General features: G+C 35.2%; 2 protein-coding genes across 3 annotated transcripts; both read left to right on the top strand.

Moving 5' to 3' along the window:
- The first annotated feature begins 1,356 nt into the window (after positions 1-1,356).
- Positions 1,357-3,966, top strand: LOC132701341 (uncharacterized). 2 transcript variants are annotated; one of them, XR_009618774.1, is made up of 3 exons: positions 1,357-1,442; positions 1,678-1,949; positions 2,401-3,966. XR_009618774.1 is itself a non-coding variant. In XM_060669150.1 (2 exons), exons 1-2 carry the CDS (start codon positions 1,523-1,525, stop codon positions 2,484-2,486), a joined length of 513 nt encoding a protein of 170 aa, XP_060525133.1. In that variant the 5' UTR covers positions 1,508-1,522; the 3' UTR covers positions 2,487-3,966. The 2 variants fall into 2 exon arrangements, 1 of the variants encoding a protein (XP_060525133.1); XM_060669150.1 differs by lacking the exon at positions 1,357-1,442 and having other exon boundaries at positions 1,508-1,949.
- Positions 3,967-10,759: 6,793 nt separating this feature from the next.
- On the top strand, positions 10,760-19,101 carry LOC132700737 (juvenile hormone esterase-like). Its single transcript, XM_060668252.1, has 10 exons — positions 10,760-10,801; positions 13,959-14,096; positions 14,153-14,296; positions 14,365-14,689; positions 16,401-16,624; positions 16,687-16,831; positions 17,843-18,018; positions 18,073-18,202; positions 18,543-18,681; positions 18,789-19,101. The coding sequence occupies exons 1-10, from the start codon at positions 10,760-10,762 to the stop codon at positions 18,973-18,975; spliced, it is 1,650 nt and encodes a 549-aa protein (XP_060524235.1). The 3' UTR covers positions 18,976-19,101.
- The last annotated feature ends 714 nt before the right edge of the window (positions 19,102-19,815 follow it).

The following is a 19,815-nucleotide window of genomic DNA, read 5'->3' as shown; positions in this document are numbered from 1 at the left end:
ATAATGAGTTTCCCCTTTGTGTCTTTTGGTGTGGAAGCTTGCCTTGATCTTTTAATATCATATCTTTTTTTGTATTCTTCTATTTCCTAATAATTTTCGGACAACCAGCCCTCTTTAGCTTCCTTAATTTTTCTTTTGATCTTTTGATTCAGTTCCTTGTATTTTGCTTCATTTTTCGGTTTGTAGTCTCGTCTTTCCTCCATCAGGTTCATAATTTCGGTCGTCATCCATTCCTGCTTTTTAACTTTATTAAGAGTTAGGGTACTCTCCCCTGCTCGCTGTAACGCAACTTATATGTTCTTCGACCTGTTCTGGACATCAATAGTGTTCACATTTTCTTCTCTGATGTCTGCGAGATTTTCATTTACTTTTTCTTGCGTGTTACTACGCTTGCCTGTTATTTTTGTGTTTTACTTTCTTTCACTTTTTTCACATTTTTACTACTACCGCTACAGGGTTATGATCCAACTCCACATCTGCTCCCGGGTAGGTTTTCGTGATAGGGTTCTTAAACCTGCTTCTGAATAGTATGTAGTCTATTTGATTTCTATTCATACGTGATTTTCATGTATACAACCTACGATTTGGTAATATAAACATTGTGTTCATTATCACCAGCTCTTCATTTTGACAGAACTCTATTAAACTTTCCTCTCGCTCATTTCGGTGGCCGAGTCAACTTTTGCATGGAAATCTCCCATAATTACGATGACTTCTTTTTTTTTAGTAGATGTTAGAACATGTTTCAGATTCATCAACTTAGTGGTGTATATTTTTGAACACTGTTGATTTTTTCTTTGTCGCTTTTAACTGTATCACAATAATGCGGTTGGAATATGGTGTAAAGCTTTACACTGATTTGTTTATTCCTCTTCCCGCTATAATGCCAACGCCATATCTATGGGTTGCGTAGTCATTTCCTGAATAACAGAACATGCCGTTTTTTGTTGGACATTCGCCAGGTCCCTACCATTTTACATCGCTGATACCCAGTATATTTAGCTGTAGTTTTGCCCTGTCAATTATGTCCGTTATGTTAGTAGTAATTCTTATATTCCTTTTTTGCTTACCTTTAGTTTCATAACATTGTCCTCAAATGTTTCCCTGGGAGATCCCATTGGAGAACGTATTATTCCGAAATTTTTAGTTTCTAGCTTTGTCCGTAGCCGTTGACAAGCTGGATGTGGATCGCCTATTCCGGCGATTGTTCGGTCGTGAGAGCCGCATCAGTTCTCTAGCAAGGTCCACCGTATAACGTGAGTTATCACGCGACCAGCTGAAGTTGACATTTGGGCTGGTGTTATCGTACTTTCGCCCTTTACACCCTACTAATATTGTCACTATGGAGTTTGGGTACAACAGCGAAGGAGTGAAGACTACCTGAGTATTGTTGTGCAAATCTTTAGGCATCGGCCCTAATTTTTATTGTTTTCTGTTATTTGGTGAGTCCATTTAACGCATCCAGTTATATATCAGTTTTTGTGGCTGGTAGTTTCCTTCTCTTGGCCCTCTAACCTTAACCATGGGGGACTCTTCGGGGGGCGAGGGCCCCCCGACAGTTAGTGCTGCACAAGAAAATGACAGTTTATCCAATGATTCTCAAAATCGTCCGTTGAACGCCATTATTTGTAACATTTTGCCACCGGATTGCAAAAAAACTGCTGAAGATATTTCCAGGCTCCAGTATTTTGATGTGCCCTCAGGTGAAGAGTTGTCAAAGTTATCGGCAGAGATCCAGATTATCAAGAATCAGTTCGAGCAAGACGCTGAAATCCTGCGGGAAGTTGCCAAAATCTCCGCAAACATAAGAAGGACAGTAAATCGGAAAACAAAATATGAAATCACCGATCAGGGGCCTTTTATGGTGATTCTGGAGGGGATTACAAGTAAGGTGGGGACTCTTCATCCTATGAACTTTGGGAAGTTACTTCAAGCGCAGAAAGTTCAAGGTATATTGAAACTTTCTAGAAAAGGAGCCAATAAAATCGGTTTGGAGTTTAACACCTCTGAGTCTGCAAATAAATTTTTATCTAATGAATCATATTCGACAGCTGGTGGATATAATAAGTATATACCTCAAAGACTAGTCACTTGCCGAGGGTTGGTGAGGGACATTGGTGACTTAATTGATGAGGATGATTTTTACTCTGAGGCAGAAGCCAAGGTTAACATCGGAAGATCGCTAAAGCGCGGTAAGATTGTTAATGTTCGCAGACTAACTAAAAGGGTCAAATGCCCAGGTGTTCTGCCTGGCACTTTTGGTTTCAAGACAGTTCCATCTAATGATTATATAATAACATTTGAGGGTAAAACTCTTCCAGAATCAATCTGTATCTATAAAAATGAGTGTTCAATCGAAAAATATGTTAGTCCTGTTGTCTTATGTATGAATTGTTGCAGGTTTGGTCATTGGAAAAACCAATGTAAAAGCAAGGGTAGATGTAGTTTCTGCGCTGGAGATCATCCAGTATTTCATTGTGAACTGAAAGAACAGTTTTATAAGAAGAAACCATGCCCGACAGACCACTTAAATCATGAAGGTAAATGCAGCCTGGGTAATTGCGAAATATCTCCAAAGCCAACTTGCATCCACTGTAAAGGCTCTCATCAGGCCACTGATAGATCATGTCCGGAAATGGACAGACAGAAGAAAATCAATGAGGCTATGGCATGGTACAACCTATCCTTTTTTGAAGCTGCCAAACTCTTTCCAAGAGGCCCCAAATCAAGTGAGTTTAATCGCTCTAATGAAAATTTCCCTCCTATTCATAACACGGTTGCCCCCGTCTCTCAGCCTTCCCCTAGATCTGCTTCTAAAACTGATTCTGTCATAGCAAAAAAGCGTAAGTCCCCCCAAATAGAATCAGGGTATGATAGGGACGCCCACAGGGATTGTCTCGTGCCGCCGTTGACTAGGCAGAAGTTGAATCACACTAGCAAAAGTCAATCTTCTCCCTCATATTTAAATGACTTATCGTCAGAGTCCGAGATGGACACTGCTTCTCCAGGGGTTTCTTCCTCTGGTGAATTTTGGTATCGGTTTGAAAATTTAAAGAAAAAAGTTTTGTCCAATATACCCAGTAAAAGTGCTTACCATGAAATTGAGAGTCTTTTTGACTCCCTGCCTCCTCCCGGAGGATGCAGGTTTTAATTTATTAATGTTCCCAGATCGACAGTCAAATCTTTCTGTTAAAATTAGTAATTTCTCAATTATTCACTGGAACACTTGCGGTATTAGAAGTAATCGTGATAGTATTATTAGACTTATTCGTGACTTTGGTCCGGATATAGTCATGATTAATGAATCTTTTTTACTCCCACATATCAAGTTTTCCTTGTCTGGTTTCTCCTTTGTCAGGGACGATCGTATGGATGGGTATGGAGTGATTATTGTTTTTTCACGCTCCAACATCGGGTATAATGTTTTAGATGTGTCAGATATCCCCAGGCCGGATAGATGTCAGGTTATAGTGTTGGAGATGGACAGCCTTTTTCTAGTTTCGATGTATAATCCTCCTGACCTTCCTATGTCTCGTTTGTTCTTAGATACTTTGGTTGATAGACTTAGGTCAAAACCCGTTTTCTTTGCTGGTGATGTAAATTCTCATAATGAAGAGTGGGGCTCTACAATTAAAAGCTATGTCGGTCTGGCTAACGGCTCTTTACTATCAGACTTTATTAATGATAACAACTTCGTTATTCTTAATGACGGGTCTGCCACCCGATTTACAGGGAATGACTCCCGTTCTGTCCCCGATTTGGTATTTTGTTCACACGAATTGGCTCATGTTGCCGATTTCCGGGTGTTATTCGACAGAGGGTTTAGCGATCATTTCCCGATACTGTGTCATATTCGGTGTAAACCGGACAGTTTACATCATCCTGCTCAAGCGTATCTCCTGAAGCACAATGTTTCTAAGGCAGAGTGGGACAAATTCTCTGAATTGATTAGTATTGGTTTAAGCAACCCCCTTATTAGGTCATACGACCAGTTCTACAAGGTAGTCATGGACGCGGCTGATGCTTCCATACCCCTTCATAAGAGTGGGCGTAAATGTGGACTTCCTTGGTGGGATCACGAGTGCTCGTTAATGATCGCTAAAAAGAGAGAGGCTTTTAGAAATTGTAAAATTTCCCCTACTCTAGAGAATTATGTTAATGTAAAAAGAACTCGGGCCAGTTGTAGAAAATTTCTTAGGGAAAAGAAAAGGGCGGGATTTAAAAATTTTTGCCAGAGTTTATCTCCCAATGAGAGTGCTAGGTATGTATGGAAATGTGTGAAAAGATTTTCAAAGGCTATTAACCGAGCTAATTGTCACCTCCCACTTAACTTTTCAGTACCGGCGGAATTGTTGGACTCCTTAGTGCGTCATGCCGATGGTGTCGTTGAGGAGACAAGTTTAGAGGGGGATAACAACACTGCAGTTTCTCCCTTGTTTACTCTTGATGAGTTTATCGCTGTAGTTAGAAGTCGTAAAAACACATGCCCCGGCTTGGATAGAGTTTCTTTTGAGTTAATAAAGCATCTACCAATAGAGGGAGCCGTGTTCTTAGTGAATTTTTACAACAAATTATTGAGAAATGAGTGCAGTATACCTGATAGTTGGAAGACGCAGTTGGTTGTTCCAATATTAAAGCCGTTTAGGGGTCCTAATCTTCTTAGTTCTTATAGGCCGATTAATTTGTCATGTACATTCGGTAAAGTGCTGGAGTCAATATTAAAGTGCCGAGTAGAGTGGTTTCTTGAACATCACAGATTGCTATCAGAATCTCAAACCGGCCTTAGGCGCGGTAAGTCCGTTATGGATAATGCTTCCATCATAACAAGTCATATTTTGTGTGCTCAGAGCAAAAGTGTTCCTACTGTTATGGTTGCATTGGATATTGTGGGTGCTTATGATAATGTTAACATCCCCATGCTAATAAAAGAGATGGATAAGCAGGGTATACCTAGGGATGCTATAGGGTTAATCAATCGACTTCTCCTCAACAGGAACCTATTTGTTAAGGATGCTGTTGGGCACCTTTTGGTCGGACCTAGATCAACCAGTAAGGGGGTCCCTCAGGGATCTCCCTCAGCGCCTCTTTTATTCAATATATACGTAAATTCAATTAAGTTAGTAATTCCTCATAGGGTTTCTATTTTCCAGTATGCGGATGATATTGTTCTTCTATGTAGCGATGTCAATGTCCTCTTTGCTATAGGCTTGATGAATAAAGCCTTGGTGGCAGTGGCTGATTGGATGCATAGGTTTAACTTGCAGCTTAGTCCGCAAAAGTCGTCTGCTATTTTATTCTCTAGATCTGCTTTGGTTGGACTTCCCGACTTGGTAATTATTAGTGTAAATATTCCCTGGAAAAATGAAATTAGGTACCTGGGAGTTACATTTGATGCTAAGCTTACGTGGGTTCCACAGGTTGGCAGAATGATTCACAAGGCAGCTAGTGGAATTAATATTATGAGATTTCTATCCAGGACATGGTGGGGAGCCCATCCGTCTACTCTTCTGATATTTTATAAAGCTTTTGTGCGTTCCCATCTTGACTATGGTTCTATGGTACTGGGGTGCTGTGGGAAAAAAACCCTGTCTGGTCTGGATAGGATTCAATATCAGGCTTTAAGGGTGACATTGGGTATGATGAAATCAACTCCAATTAATATTTTATTGGGAGAGGCTTGTGAAACAAGTTTGGAGGTGAGGAGGATTATGTTGGCTTCTAAGTTTTTGGTCAAGTCCCTTAGAATCAGAAATAATCCCAGTTTCTTAGCTACCCAACGGTTATATATTGCCTATCAAGAAAATCATAACTTTTTTAGAAGGAAGGCGAATTTACCCTTAGTTGTAGCATTTGACTACACCGCCACATATCATAATATTATCGATAGTGGAGACGTTCTAGCGTGTTTTAATAAGAACCTGGCCCCTCAGCTTACGCCTATTAATTTTGTTGATTCCAAAATTGAGAAAGGGGTGGGTCTAAATGAAACTGAGTTTCGGGAATTTTGTTCTAAAATGTGGACCGGGGAAGAGACATTTATATTTACCGATGCCTCTAAGGGACCAGATGATAGAGTTGGCTTTGGAGTATTTATTCCGTCTCTCAATGCTAGGGTCGGGCATGGGTTGAATAGCGCGTTTTGTATTTACTCTGCAGAAATGGTAGCTATTAGTTACGCCCTAGATCTTATATTAGATTATAATATTAAACAGGCAGTAATTGTCTCCGATTCCAAAAGTGCCCTGCAGAGCTTCGGATGCAGTGCGGTTGAAGCTTCCAACAGCTACATTCTACTAGATATTAAAGCAAAGATTGATATTTTGAAGCGCAGACTTGGGGGGAAAATATCGTTATGCTGGATTCCAAGCCATTCGGGGATAAGACATAATGAAACGGTGGATAGAATAGCCTCAGAAGCTAGACTTTTAGACCCGCTGAATTTAAGGCCCCCTTTTAGTGAATTTATCCCGATAATTAGAGCAAAGATGTGGCACATCTGGGCCATCAAGTGGAGAGAGTGGGGCCGTTCAAAGGGCAGTTTATAAGACACCTCCAACAGTTCCATGGTTCCACAAACTGCAGCTGTCTAGAAAGGAGATTACAACAGTGTGCAGAATGAGGAGTAATCATTGTAGTTCCCCAGCACATCTTTACAAGATAAACGTCAAAATATCTAACCTGTGTGCTTGTGGAGGGGTGGGAGATATTGAACATATTTTGTTTGATTGTGCTCTGCATCGGAATAACTCCCAAATTTTGTATGAGTCCCTCATTGATGCCAGCTTACCCGCTCCTATTAGTGCCTTTTCTGCACTTTTTCACCCTGGATGTATGGATTCTGTTGCACGACTTGTGGTTAGATTCCTTGATGCATGTGGTATCTGCTTATAACCGCTTTTGGATTTGCTAGCTCATGGTCTATGGGTTGGTTTTAATCATCATGTATATTAGTTAGAATTTCAAAAGAAGAATTCCTTCGCTGGAGAAGATCCGAAAACTCTCGACATTTAGAACTTCTGAGATTAGTCTCCTTCGCTGGAGAAGATCCGAAAATCCTCGACATTTGGAACTTTAAAGTTTAGTCTCCTTCGCTGGAGAAGATCTGACAATCCTCGACATTTGGAACTTCAAAAATCAGTCTTCTTCGCCAGAGAAGATACGAAAATCCTCGACATTTAGAACTTCAAAATTCTGTCTCCTTCCTGGAGAAGATCCGAGAATCCTCGACGGAAGTCGGCAATGGGCGAATGATCCTGGTAGTCGTGCCCAACAGCTATCTGTGAAACGCATCATTGAATTGAATTGAATTGAATTGTCACTATGTTGAATTACTGGCGAAATTATGTTTTTCAAAAGTAGTTTCTAAATTTAAGGAAAACTAATTTTTTGTCCTGAGCTTGTTAAAGGTGTATTTTTTAATTGTTATATAAATCGATAGCTAACGTTTCAATTTTATCGACTAATTCGTCAAGTTCCGACATAAACCAGCAATTGCAACTAACAGTACTTGCTGGGCTAATCAAAGTTCTTGCGCTTGAGAAACTAGACGAAACTAGTTCTCGATGATCGTGCTCTGTACAAGTCTTCGATATATTGGGATTTTCGATTTCGAGAAATCTACTCTGAAAAACACTAATCAAGAATAGATCCGTTTTCCAGTTAATCGATGATACGAAAAATCGACGTCACGACGCGGTGCACCAGTCAATTTTTGGAAATCCTACCGACTGCGCCAATTAACTATTCGGAACGACCTTTACGTTTTCTAAAAATTTTATTTAATTTTGCAAGACGCTCGTTACAACAACATATCTTAACTCCTGGGAAAATGAAAAATAGCGTTTTTATATGAAGTAGTAGGGCTCCGATGGATCAGCATTCCAGGGTATTCGCTGCAGAGATAACCCATTTAAAAAAATTATCATATGTCGTTTTATAACACTACCATTAACTTAAAGGAAAAAAGACATATTTCTTGACTTAATTTAACTTTGATTGCTCAATAAATTGGTAATATTAAATATTCCTCAAAACTTTAATCAGGGAAAAGTATTTTTTAATTGATGCAAATTTTGTTACTAACTGGAATGGATTTCCTCATATTATTTGTTCAAAATTGCGATCGTCTATTAAATCCATAGAAAATTGACAAAAAAGACTTGCCGAGATATTTTTCTGATATTCTTTGGCTACAAAAACACACTCAAAACAATGAGAGCGAGGAACTAAAGATGCTTCACTCAGATGGGTTTACCAATAAAACATGGGCTCTATCGTTAATCAGTATAATAAGAGAAAATAAGTTATTATCGTCAAGTTATTAGTCTTTGAAAAATTTGTGTTTAAAATTTAAAGTTTCTTTTAATGTTTCTTTTTTTATTTTTAAATAACGGTTTGCAAACGTATTGGTCATTGTTTTAAATTTAATTTGCGTGATTTACATTTCGACACAGCCACTCGAGCAGTGATAACGACAGTGACAAGTTTCCTTGGTAAGCTACAAAATATACTAAAGCGAAATAATGTTAAAACTTTTTTAATTTATTGCGCAAAATTTAAGAGACCTAAACAGTGGCAACGCTGTAATAATGCCGCAAGATACCTAACATTTTTTAAGGATTTTGTAAAGTGGGTGGGATACGAATGTATAATAATTTGAGGATGTCACACAGATATTTTTAATTTAATCATATTTCTTGTGTATTATTAACATTTTTACACAGAAATAGCAAACAGTTGCGTTTTCAATGTTTTGAAGATAAACACGAAACGTGCATTTCTACAGGTGGAAAAGGCATTTTTGTGTTTTTTACCCCTAAGTATTGACGACAATTACTTTGCGAGAGTCGTTCTTAATTGGCCACCCGGTACATTTACATAGAATTAAAATTAGGACACTCATTTATTGCGTGCCGGAAATGTCTATTTATTTTTAATCACTTCTACGCAGATATAAAATGAAACCTGACTTATCACACTTGTTGATTTTCTTTTGAAAAATACAAATGTATTAGCGCTTGGGCAAAATTTCGATGATAAGCGGTCTAGACAAAAACTGGGATTATAATAAATCCTAGATGTCGATTTTGCAAATTTACCGAAGAGGAAAATAAATCCATTCCGTGTTGGAAATTGTTACTATCGCTGATCTCACTTTAAACTTATCGCAAACAAATACTTTAGGTAACTTATCCTCTAACGGCTTATACAGTATCTCGTGGTATGGTTTCTGACATTGCTCAATATGTGGACCTGAGTCTAATGTTTATAGTTTCTACTACAAAAATTCAAATGTCAATAGCAAATTAATTTTACACGATATCTATTTGTATTGAAATTTCTTATTTAATGTTATTATTATTGTTATATTACAAAAAATAGTAGGTTAAGCAACGGACTTTTTATTGTAGTTTATCACACTTTTTCTTTGACTATTAGTTTTTGATTACATTTTTGAAAAACATTACGAATACATTCACTGAGCAACGTGTGACGTGGTCAGAAGAACCTGTGGATAAAATTTACCGAAAACATCCGAAATCATTTTCCACAAAAGTTAACGAAGCTAACATCTTAAAAGTTTCACTGTACGTACTAATATACTTTTCAAGAAAGGTCCAACAAATAAATTATTTAGATTCGAAAACAAGATTAAAAACTTCAATAATCTTTATGAGAGAGCTTCTTTGGCGAGTAGAGATAAGATAGAGACCGAAGACTCAGATAGATTATTTTTGCTCTCTCTACTGCCAGAGTTGGAAAATTTCCCAAGAAGTAATGTGCCAACAAATTGAATGGGGTTCTCAGTAACCACTCTTTGGGCCTCCCCGACCTATACACTCAGAAGTATTCAGGATTTTCCATGACTACACGTATTCCTCAAAATCCTTTCTCTTCCTTCGAAACGCATATCTGTTGTCTTTCGGCAGCTTTTCTAGTATTATTCACAGTTTGTTTAAACACAGGATTAAAAATAAATACGGTTGTACTTATCTTAAGGTTACAAGTAGTTTTTCATCTGAGTAAATTGATTTCCTCATTTGAATACCTGAGCCATTTAGGCACTCGCGTAACAGGTGTAACAGCTCATCAAAGGATTCTCCATCCATGTATAGTTTATAAACTTTTCAGGGCAAGCTTGATCAAATATTATAAATCTTTCGTTTTCACTATAGTATTCAAACTCAAAACCTTTTCATTTTCGATGCTCAGTTTATTAGTTTTTGATATTGATTGTTTTGTTGTTATGGATCATAAGTAAATTTGTAGCTGCAAAACATTGATTTAATTATCGGATTTTTTATTATAACTAAACCTAATATTTTGCCATGTCGATGTTTCAATGCACCAATATATTAATAAATGACGTGAAATTGGGTTATAGTATTTTTAATGTTTAAAAAATTGACGACACTTCGTTAATCATGCGCACAAATTCTCTTTGCGGGTCTGAAACAAGAAATACTTAAATGGTTAGAACATATTTTCGGTTATAAGCTCTTTGTGTGAACAATAGTTAAATCACATTATGTTGGATTAATTTTGTACTTGCGTCATTCGCAGAATGACAACAAAATTCTGTTTTACTGAATGGAGAAACCGATATAACCAATATCAAGTTTATCGGAAGAGATATATCTCATTTATGTATTTTGTCGAGTGTTATTTTCGAAAATCTATTACGTTTTAATTAACCAGATTAAATAGCTTTTCACTATAAATATGCGAGACTGCTTGCTGGTTACCTTACTCCATCAAAATGAACCGTTTCGTTGGATACCTGTTGTTGCCATTATTTGTGGTAAGGATGTAGTTCAATAATATGGTTTGCTTGTGGTAAAAAAAGTGTCCATTAATTTGGGAGTTTGAATATACTAGCATACTAATAACGTACCGCAAACTAAAGCGTTCCTCGCTCTTGTGATATTTGCCTTTTGCAAATGAGAACATTGCAAACTAGAAATATAATCCAAATTTTGCTTTTAATTATGTTTAGTGTTTTTTACTATTCAAAATATCATTTTTTAATGTGAAAGTGTATTGATTGGGATGAATATTTCTATAAACTGGGATCAAACCTAGTTTTCATTTGGAGTCTATACCAGCGTATTATTTATTATCTAGACCGGACACACTGAGGTGAAAATTTGTAAAATACAAGGGCTTCTTTATTCGATATCGTTAGGTGTTTACTAATATTGGAAGTAGTGACACAATTATATATATATATATATATATATATATATATATATATATATATATATATATATATATATATATATATATATATATATATATATATATATATATATATATATATATATATATATATATATATATATATATATATATATATATATATATATATATATATATATATATATATATATATATATATATATATATATATATATATATATATATATATTTGATGATGATGACACTATATTCCGGGATATCATCCGTTCGCTCGTTGAACTCCGACTGGAATCCTGCATCCGACTGGAATCCTGCAGACGTTTCGCCAAAATCTCACTTGGCATCTTCAATGCTCGCGCTCCGACGCACTCGTGTTCGAAGTGTTTTCGGGATGATATCCCGGAATATAGTGTCATCACATTTTTCCATCCGTGAATCAATACGTGAGAATATATATATATATATATATATATATATATATATATATATATATATATATATATATATATATATATATATATATATATATATATATATATATATATATATATATATATATATATATATATATATATATATATATATATATATACATATATGTGGACTGCAAAGATGCCAAAATTCCTATTTCGTCTTCTGATTCAAATTGTGTCTGACTTACTACTTCCAATATTAGTAAACACCTAACGATATCGAATAAAGAAGCCCTTGTGTTTTACAAATTTTCACCTCAGAGTGTCCGGTCTAGATAATAAATAATACAATTTGCAATGGACGTTTAAAGACAATCCACACTTTGAAGTTCAGCTTTATAATTATAATATATGCTATGTTTAGAACAAGAATTATATTTATAATTTTTTCCCGACTTTAACTCCACGTTGTTGCTAAGTGTTTAATTTTAGGTACGTCTTTCTTTAATTCTGCTAAAACTATCCTAAGTTAGGCGTGTATCTTAGTGCTTTTACAGCTTCCAACTTCTTTAAGAATCATTTCTTTTTCGGGAGGTCAAATATTTCAAATGCAGTTTTTTCTTTTCAATTTTTCATTTTATTTTTATGTAATCAATTCAAGTTTAATATTTGTCTAGTTAAGCATTAACAATTAATTAACAAATACTAAGAAATAAATTTTTAGTTTTTAATAAATCCGTTATCGATATTTTTGGGGAATTGAATCAATATGGAAATTGGTATGAAGCGAATCAATATTTTGATTAATAATTATAGTTGATTTGATGATAGCTGATTCATTTTGTGGCCCGAATGATATTCAAACGCTTTAAGACATTACGATTTGAATAGAATCCGTAAAATGTCGAGGTTCGAAAGAAACCTAAACACTTTAAAGAGCCACAACATAAATAAGTTTGATGATGGTGGAATAGAATTAGTTAAATGCACGAGGCGATTTTACTCTATATAATTTTTCTTTCCAATCGATATATATTTAGATATTATGTATAAACAATTTTTAGTTTTCGTAAGGTACAAAGAAGTATAATTTACTATTTAAAACCACTGTTGTCGAAATATTACACCTACCTACCCTAGTCCGTGCATCTTAATTAATGTTAATGTTAATGGTAATTTTCTCGAATATCTCGAGTGTTCTTTACAAATCTTATCGAATAATGACAAACGGTTTCGGATGCGTGACATCATTCAAGTCAAGTATTTGGTATATAAATTCCGGATCAATATATCAGTTTGAAATTCATCTTTGCGTAAAGAATGCGATATCAGAATATTGTCAATTTTTAATATTCGAAACGATCATACACTTGAAACAAATGTTCGGTACATTGTCGAAAAGCCATATCACACACTTTCGCATTTTATCTGACTCATTGTTTCAGTTTGAATTGGTTTAGCTTATCGGTTAAACGTATAGTTTTCGTTTAGTTGTTAGTTAGTTAGTAGTACGTTATATAGGTATCATAAAAACGAAAATTTAAATTAATGATTTTTTCCAATAAATACTACTGAAAACGCTATTTACCCACTATTCGGAAAAAAATCTGGAAACAACCACCTGAGCAACGTTTCCAGACCATCGCACAGAGTAATTTGTATTTAATTTGATTTCTGTTTTATCGCTTAACAAAGGATTAGGAAACTCCCCAAAGGATAAAAGACAGCATATAAAAATTTACATAATAAAAAGTTTAGAACAAAGTGACACAGCCAAATGATTACAACAGTTCACATTATATTTTTGGACAGTTCAGAATCTTTTTTCTGATTTGCTCTCGTATCGGTCATTTTTACATGTAAATTCCTATTAAAAAATTATTATTATTAAATTATTATTCATGATTCAGCGGAAACGGTTTGGCTTTACTTTTTGTGGCAATAAAAGCATCGGCAGTTATCCTTTCTTAGGGCAATATTGTGTTTTAACTGTATTTGCCGTTTTGACATTGAATATTAAAGATAAAATGTGTACTGGTTGACACTTTATCAATTACGATGTTTTCCCTTCTATTAATAAATTCTTATAGACGAAAGACCACGCTATATGATAAGAAATTTATTTGCTGGGAGTTTATTTATGTTTAGAAAAAAAATTCTGTCAAATTTAAAGAGACAAACAAAATATCAATAATTTTTTTGCGTTTTGTCTCAAGTATAGTTTCATTTTCAATTTATCATCATTAGACCGGCTCTGTAGAAAATGTAATCATATACGCCGAAATATTAATTTCAACCGTCAATAGAAACTCAAAGCATATATTTTCATTATGTTTTGAATTTTAGGCTGCCGATGACATCATAGTCACAACCAAAAATGGACAAATTCGGGGAAAAACGTTTTCCACTCCTACCGATCAAACGATTTATGCTTTTCAAGGCATTCCGTATGCAGTGCCGCCAGTGGGAGATCTCAGATTCCAAGTAAATTATAAAATGTTCGGAATAGCAGACTCAGTGCATGAATATAATTATTTCAGGAGACCACGTTATCAGGAAGCTGGGAAGGCATATTAGATGCTACCGCCGAGGGAACAACATGCATTCAGTCCTTTTACAACGCAAGATCTCAAAGCGAAGATTGTTTGTTCTTAAATGTTTACGTACCGTCATTTAATTCATCGGTAAGTGGGCGTCAGTAACAGTTATCTTGAAATTATTGCGTGATGGATAAGTTAAACTTTTATTTCAGAAAAAATATCCCGTCATGGTGCATATACACGGAGGTAGGTACATCGGTGGTTCCTCCAGTGTGTCGTCCTACAATCCCAGTTATTTGGTCGAAAAAGATGTCATAGTAGTAACATTCAACTACCGAGTGGGTCCCTTTGGATTGCTTTCCACCGGAGACTTGGTCATTCCGGGAAACGCTGGCATGAAGGACCAGGTACTCGCTTTGAAATGGACCAATGAAAATATAGAAGCATTTGGAGGAGATCCGTCCCAAGTAACGGTCTTCGGACAAAGCGCTGGTGGAAGCGCTTGCGGACTACAAGTTTTGAGCAAAAAATCAGCAGGTAAATACAATTAGTATGCCGATAACTTGAACTTCAGAGTTACATTTCACATTACAAAAATAAAACTTGGACCAGCGATTTTTAAATATGGTCCAAGATATAACTCTATCTCTAAAATTTAACTAATACAACGTTCAAAAACTAAAACTTAGTTTCACCAAAATGTTACCTCCTATCGAAGCAATACCTAAGAGAACGACAAAGATGATCTGAGATTATGAGAGAACATTTTTTCTTTAAATCTGAGAAATGTCATTTTAGAAGAAAGAAGCAATTTTAAAAAGTGCTGGGAATCCTTAGGCGTTGCATATTAGATATGTTTATGGTGTATGCTATATGTTTAACAACTTATTATTTTTTCAAATATTCCTCCTGCGTCGGTTCTTGTTGAGTCGAACTTAAGGGGGGCGGAGCTAAATGAGGGGCATAAACACCGTCTCGGATGACTGATTCCCATTTTGGTGACAGGTAAAGACCTTAGTCTTAAGGCTCTTTTATGTTCTTTGAGCCTAGTTGATATTTTTCTTCCGGCCTCTCCTGCCTCTCCGTATATTCATGGAATGCTGTAAGCTCTGGCATCTCAAATGGAATTTGGCTTTGACTGATCGAAGATGTTGAGAGATTTTGCCACTGTTGTCCTTCCTTACACTCAAAACATCACTGATCACATATCAAAGGTTCTAAAAAAATATATAGTGTAAACCAGATTTACCTATTGTCCAAAAATCTCTCGACATCTTCGGTCCGTCCAGACATAAAATTTTATTCGATAAAACTAAAATTCTTGCATGTAATCAATTCTTCTACCAACGAAAAATCAGAGCTATAGAAATCTATAATCAACCTAACAATTTTAACCGCAACTCAGGTCTTTACCTATCACCAATATGGGAATCAGTCATCCGAGACGGTGTTTATGCCACTCATTTAACTCCGCTCCCCTCAAACAATATATAAGCAGGTACAGAGTATAATGTGAGCCAGTTTCAGTCAAGCTCTTAAGAAGCCAAGCGAAGCGTCAGTAAGTTTGACTCAACAAAAACCGACGCAGGAGGAATCCAGAAGTTTTGTAAAAATTATTACACTAGCCTGTGGAAGTTTCTTTGAAAAATTATTATATACATATATATAATATGCAACGCAAAAGATTCCCAGCACTTTTTGAAATTGTTTCTTCTTAAATCGCAATTTTAAGATTTTTAAAAAAATGTTCTCTCGTATTCTCAGATTACCTTCGTCGTTTTGTGAAAAGTATAATAACTTATGTTTACATCCCAAAAATTGAAAGTATGGAAAAAAGGTTTAGTTCTGTATTGAAATTTCTTTAAAAAAAAGGTATAAAGTTTACGTGTCAAATAAAAATTTCAACAAACAAAAATTTATCGTCCTAAAAATGCAAACTTTTCAAAAATCCCTAATAACTCGTAAACTTATTAACGTATCGCAGTCTTTCTCTTTACTATTTTTAAAACTCTCAAAAGTGTCCTATACGAATAATTAGGTAATCATTTAATTTATTTCATAAACTATACTTATTACCCCAATGCAAAATACGTCAATTCAATTGCGTGCTGCAGAAATTAGCATGAGGTTTTTATGTGAAATGTAACGTTATAAAATAATTAAAGTGCTCCGTAAATCCTTTGTAAAAACTGTAAATCCCAATCACCGCAGTAATGACCACAAAATTAACTTTTCCGGTTGATTGTAGGACTGTTTAGAGCGGCCATATGCATGAGCGGTTCAGGCTTAAGCCCATGGTCCGTGTTTAGAGAACCAGCGAATTTCACCTACGCTTTAGCGAATGTAATCGACAGCAGTATCAGTCCTGCAACGTATACCACAGCACAGTTAGGAGAATTCCTCAAAGCACAAACTCCGGATGCTATAATAAGTGCAGCTTCCGTTTTGCAAGATGTATTTGAGAAGGAAGGCGTAAGTTAATAAAAATGTTAATAACGCCTTGCAACTTTTCAAGATATCTCTTGGCATTTCAGAATCGGCTCACTCCCACTATCGAGCCCGAATACGAAGGAGCCTTTTTGTCGGAAAACCCATACGATCTACTCGAAAGTGGTAATTTTAATCAAGTTCCGATTCTTATCGGGATGACCTCAGAAGAATCATTGGCGTTTGTCAATAGTAAGTGAAGTCAATTTTGTATTGAGATTTGATGTTGAGGTGTTTATTGTATTTTATGGTTACATTTTTTCATCACATTAAATTCTTATTTTCCGGAGTAACTCGAAAAAAAGTAGATCACAATATGTAGAGTGGGAAACTAAATCATTTTCTTATGGGAGGTTTTGGGGAATTTCCGGGTGAATAATATCATATTCCGTTTACAAGTTGGTGATATAAAATTAAAATTTTCTTATGAAGAGCCCTGTATAATTTTACATATTTGAATGTAACTTAAAGTTGCGTTTCTACTCCGCGTGTGCCTATAGAAACTCGTGTTTAAAGTGTCATCTATAAAACTTGTTTGATAGAGTATTTCAACGTTTCTTTAATTTTGTGTTCCATATCATTATACGATTTGAAGTTGCTTCAAAATTCCTTTTCATCTTATACTGACGCAATAATAATTTGCTTATCCTACCACAAAAAAATATTAGCATTCGACAGGTATTAGGTATTCGTATCAGATTGTATTCAAAAGGTACACACAAAAATTAATTTTATAATAACAATAACACAAAGGAACAGTTAGCACAGGAAAAACTGTTCAACTATTTATTAGCCTAAAGTAAGTGTCTCCGCAGATGTAAGAGATCTTTGGTTTCCCTAAAGAAAAAAAGTCCAAGGACCGAAAGTCGGGGGACAATCATTTAAACGTGTAAAGTGTAGTTCACGAGAAATTTTCCATTTTCTTGTTAATTCACATTCTAATTGACATTTTCAAATGAAATATTGTTTAAATTTTTATTATTAAACATAAAGAAGGTACAGACAGTTGCCTTTTAACTCTTCGGCTCTTCAAATAAAATAATAAGAGAACTTGTTTTGTCCGCTCTTTATATATTGGCTTTCTTAAGCTGCAGTTTTGGGCGTTAGGTTAACATTTTTGTAATAGAGAAAAGCTGCATTTCATAGTATTAGAATGAACTGTTCCCTTATTCATGTGGTAATACTATTTATTCTTGTTATTAGGTATTTCGATGGCAGAAAGTGAAGCTAAGAAGCTGGATTCAGAAGCGGAATACATTTATCCCTACGATTTTGAAGCGGAAAATCCGGACAATGAAAAAACGATTGAAGAATTTATCAAGGAAATATACTTGCCAAGCAATGAAACATTTAGTGATAACTTGTACAAAGTTATTAGGGTAAGAGTTTTGATCTGTAACAGCTTTTACCAGTTTTTATGGATTTTTTTACAGTTTAAATCTGATGATATGTTTACCCGGGGAGTTATCAAACATGCAGAGCTGCAATCCAAATATACCGATGTTTTCTTCTATAAATTCTCTTACTGGGGAAGTCTTAATAATCGCCATCTTGATATACCAGGTAAGTTGAAACAAGCAGCTCCCAGGTTCTCTTAATTTTGAGATACAAAGTGACATTTTTCGTTTTATTTGAGTTAATCTTATCACTAGGAGCTAAATGAAAATTTCTGCTTCACAGTCTTCACAGTTCGTACCTGCTTTTAATCTATTTCAGAGTTCTTTCAGTAATCATTGATTACTCATTATTGCCTAATATAACTTATAATTACTTCTAGTACGCATTCTAGTGACGTCTTCACTTATTCTCACTTCAGTCTTTTAAGAAAACTCCAAACAATTCAATTTTGTAATAAGTTTTTAAATTAGTTCGCAATCGCGCGTTAATGGGTTAAATATTATAGGGGCCGAAGAAAAATGTCAGCATAGTGACGACATGCAGTACTTGTTCGCTAGAAAATCTGGATTTAATTCGTTTCCCGAGAATGACAAACTAATGATCAATAGAATGACGACTCTTTGGACCAATTTTGTCAAATACTTGTAAGTAATGCTTCAAACTACTATTTGTTTGCCCAGTATCTAATGTTTAGGAAATTAGTGATTTAATTTTTTTTCTAAACATATTACGTAATTTATATTATTTCTAGAAACCCCACTCCGCAAGAAGATGAGCTCCTTGAAAATTTGGTTTGGCCCAAAGTAACGCCTCAGTTATTCCAATATATAAACATTACCATCAATTTTGATATATTGGAAAATCCCATGGAGGAAACGTACTCCAAATGGAATGAAGTGTACTACAGATGGAACAAAAAGCCACTCACAACATTCTGATCACTTAGCTATATTACCAGGCTGCTTTCTACTTTTGTACCTAATCAGTATTTGTAATAAAACCTTTTTTTTTTTATATATAAGAAGATGGCCAATTGTTTATTTTTTCACTGTCCTTTTGCTTCATAAATATGCGCCGATAGTAGTACATTATACTACACATATGTTACAAAATTATAGATACTCTAACAAAAGCCAGATTACGCAAAAAAAGAAATCTTTAAAATAATTGTTCTAAATAGAAATATTCCGGAAAACTATGTTGAAATAATAAATAAATAAATAAAAATTAAGTAAATTTTCATATTTTTTAAAACTCCATTTTAAGCATTTGATGATCAGAAACTAGAAGCGTCTTCGATCTTCTTGGTCATGGTCACAAATTCGTTCTTAGATTTATGTACGGCCAGTCAGTCTTTGGAGCCTTCTTTTATAATAATATAAGGCAGCTCAATAACTCAATATTCTTCTTCGACATTCCTACACTGCAGTCTCCTATTCTCAGGTTTCTATCATCACATGTCTAAAGTATGTTTCCCATCTTAGTGCTGGTCGGTCCTCTACTCATTATCCCTGGAGGCTGTGATCTGGCATTCCTAGTTTACTTCCAATTTACAAAGTTAATATTCTGGTAATAGTTCTCCAAATAAATAATTTAACTGTATTTGTTTCTTTGGTGAATTTGCAGATGATTGCAGATGAATGCAGATGATAGTTTAATAGTTATCATTTCATGACTAAAGAGATAGCCTTTTGGTTGGGGGGGGGGGGTGGGGGGGGTGGAGAGGTAAGTGTGGGATAATGGTTAATGTATAATAGGAAATATTTTTGTGTTGGTTT

This window comes from Cylas formicarius, unplaced genomic scaffold (assembly GCF_029955315.1).
Source record: "Cylas formicarius isolate icCylForm1 unplaced genomic scaffold, icCylForm1.1 PGA_scaffold_4__25_contigs__length_36172078, whole genome shotgun sequence".
NCBI lineage: Eukaryota > Metazoa > Arthropoda > Insecta > Coleoptera > Brentidae > Cylas > Cylas formicarius.
The sequence above is the reverse complement of the archived record's forward strand: the minus strand, read 5'-3'. Positions and strand labels throughout refer to the sequence as shown.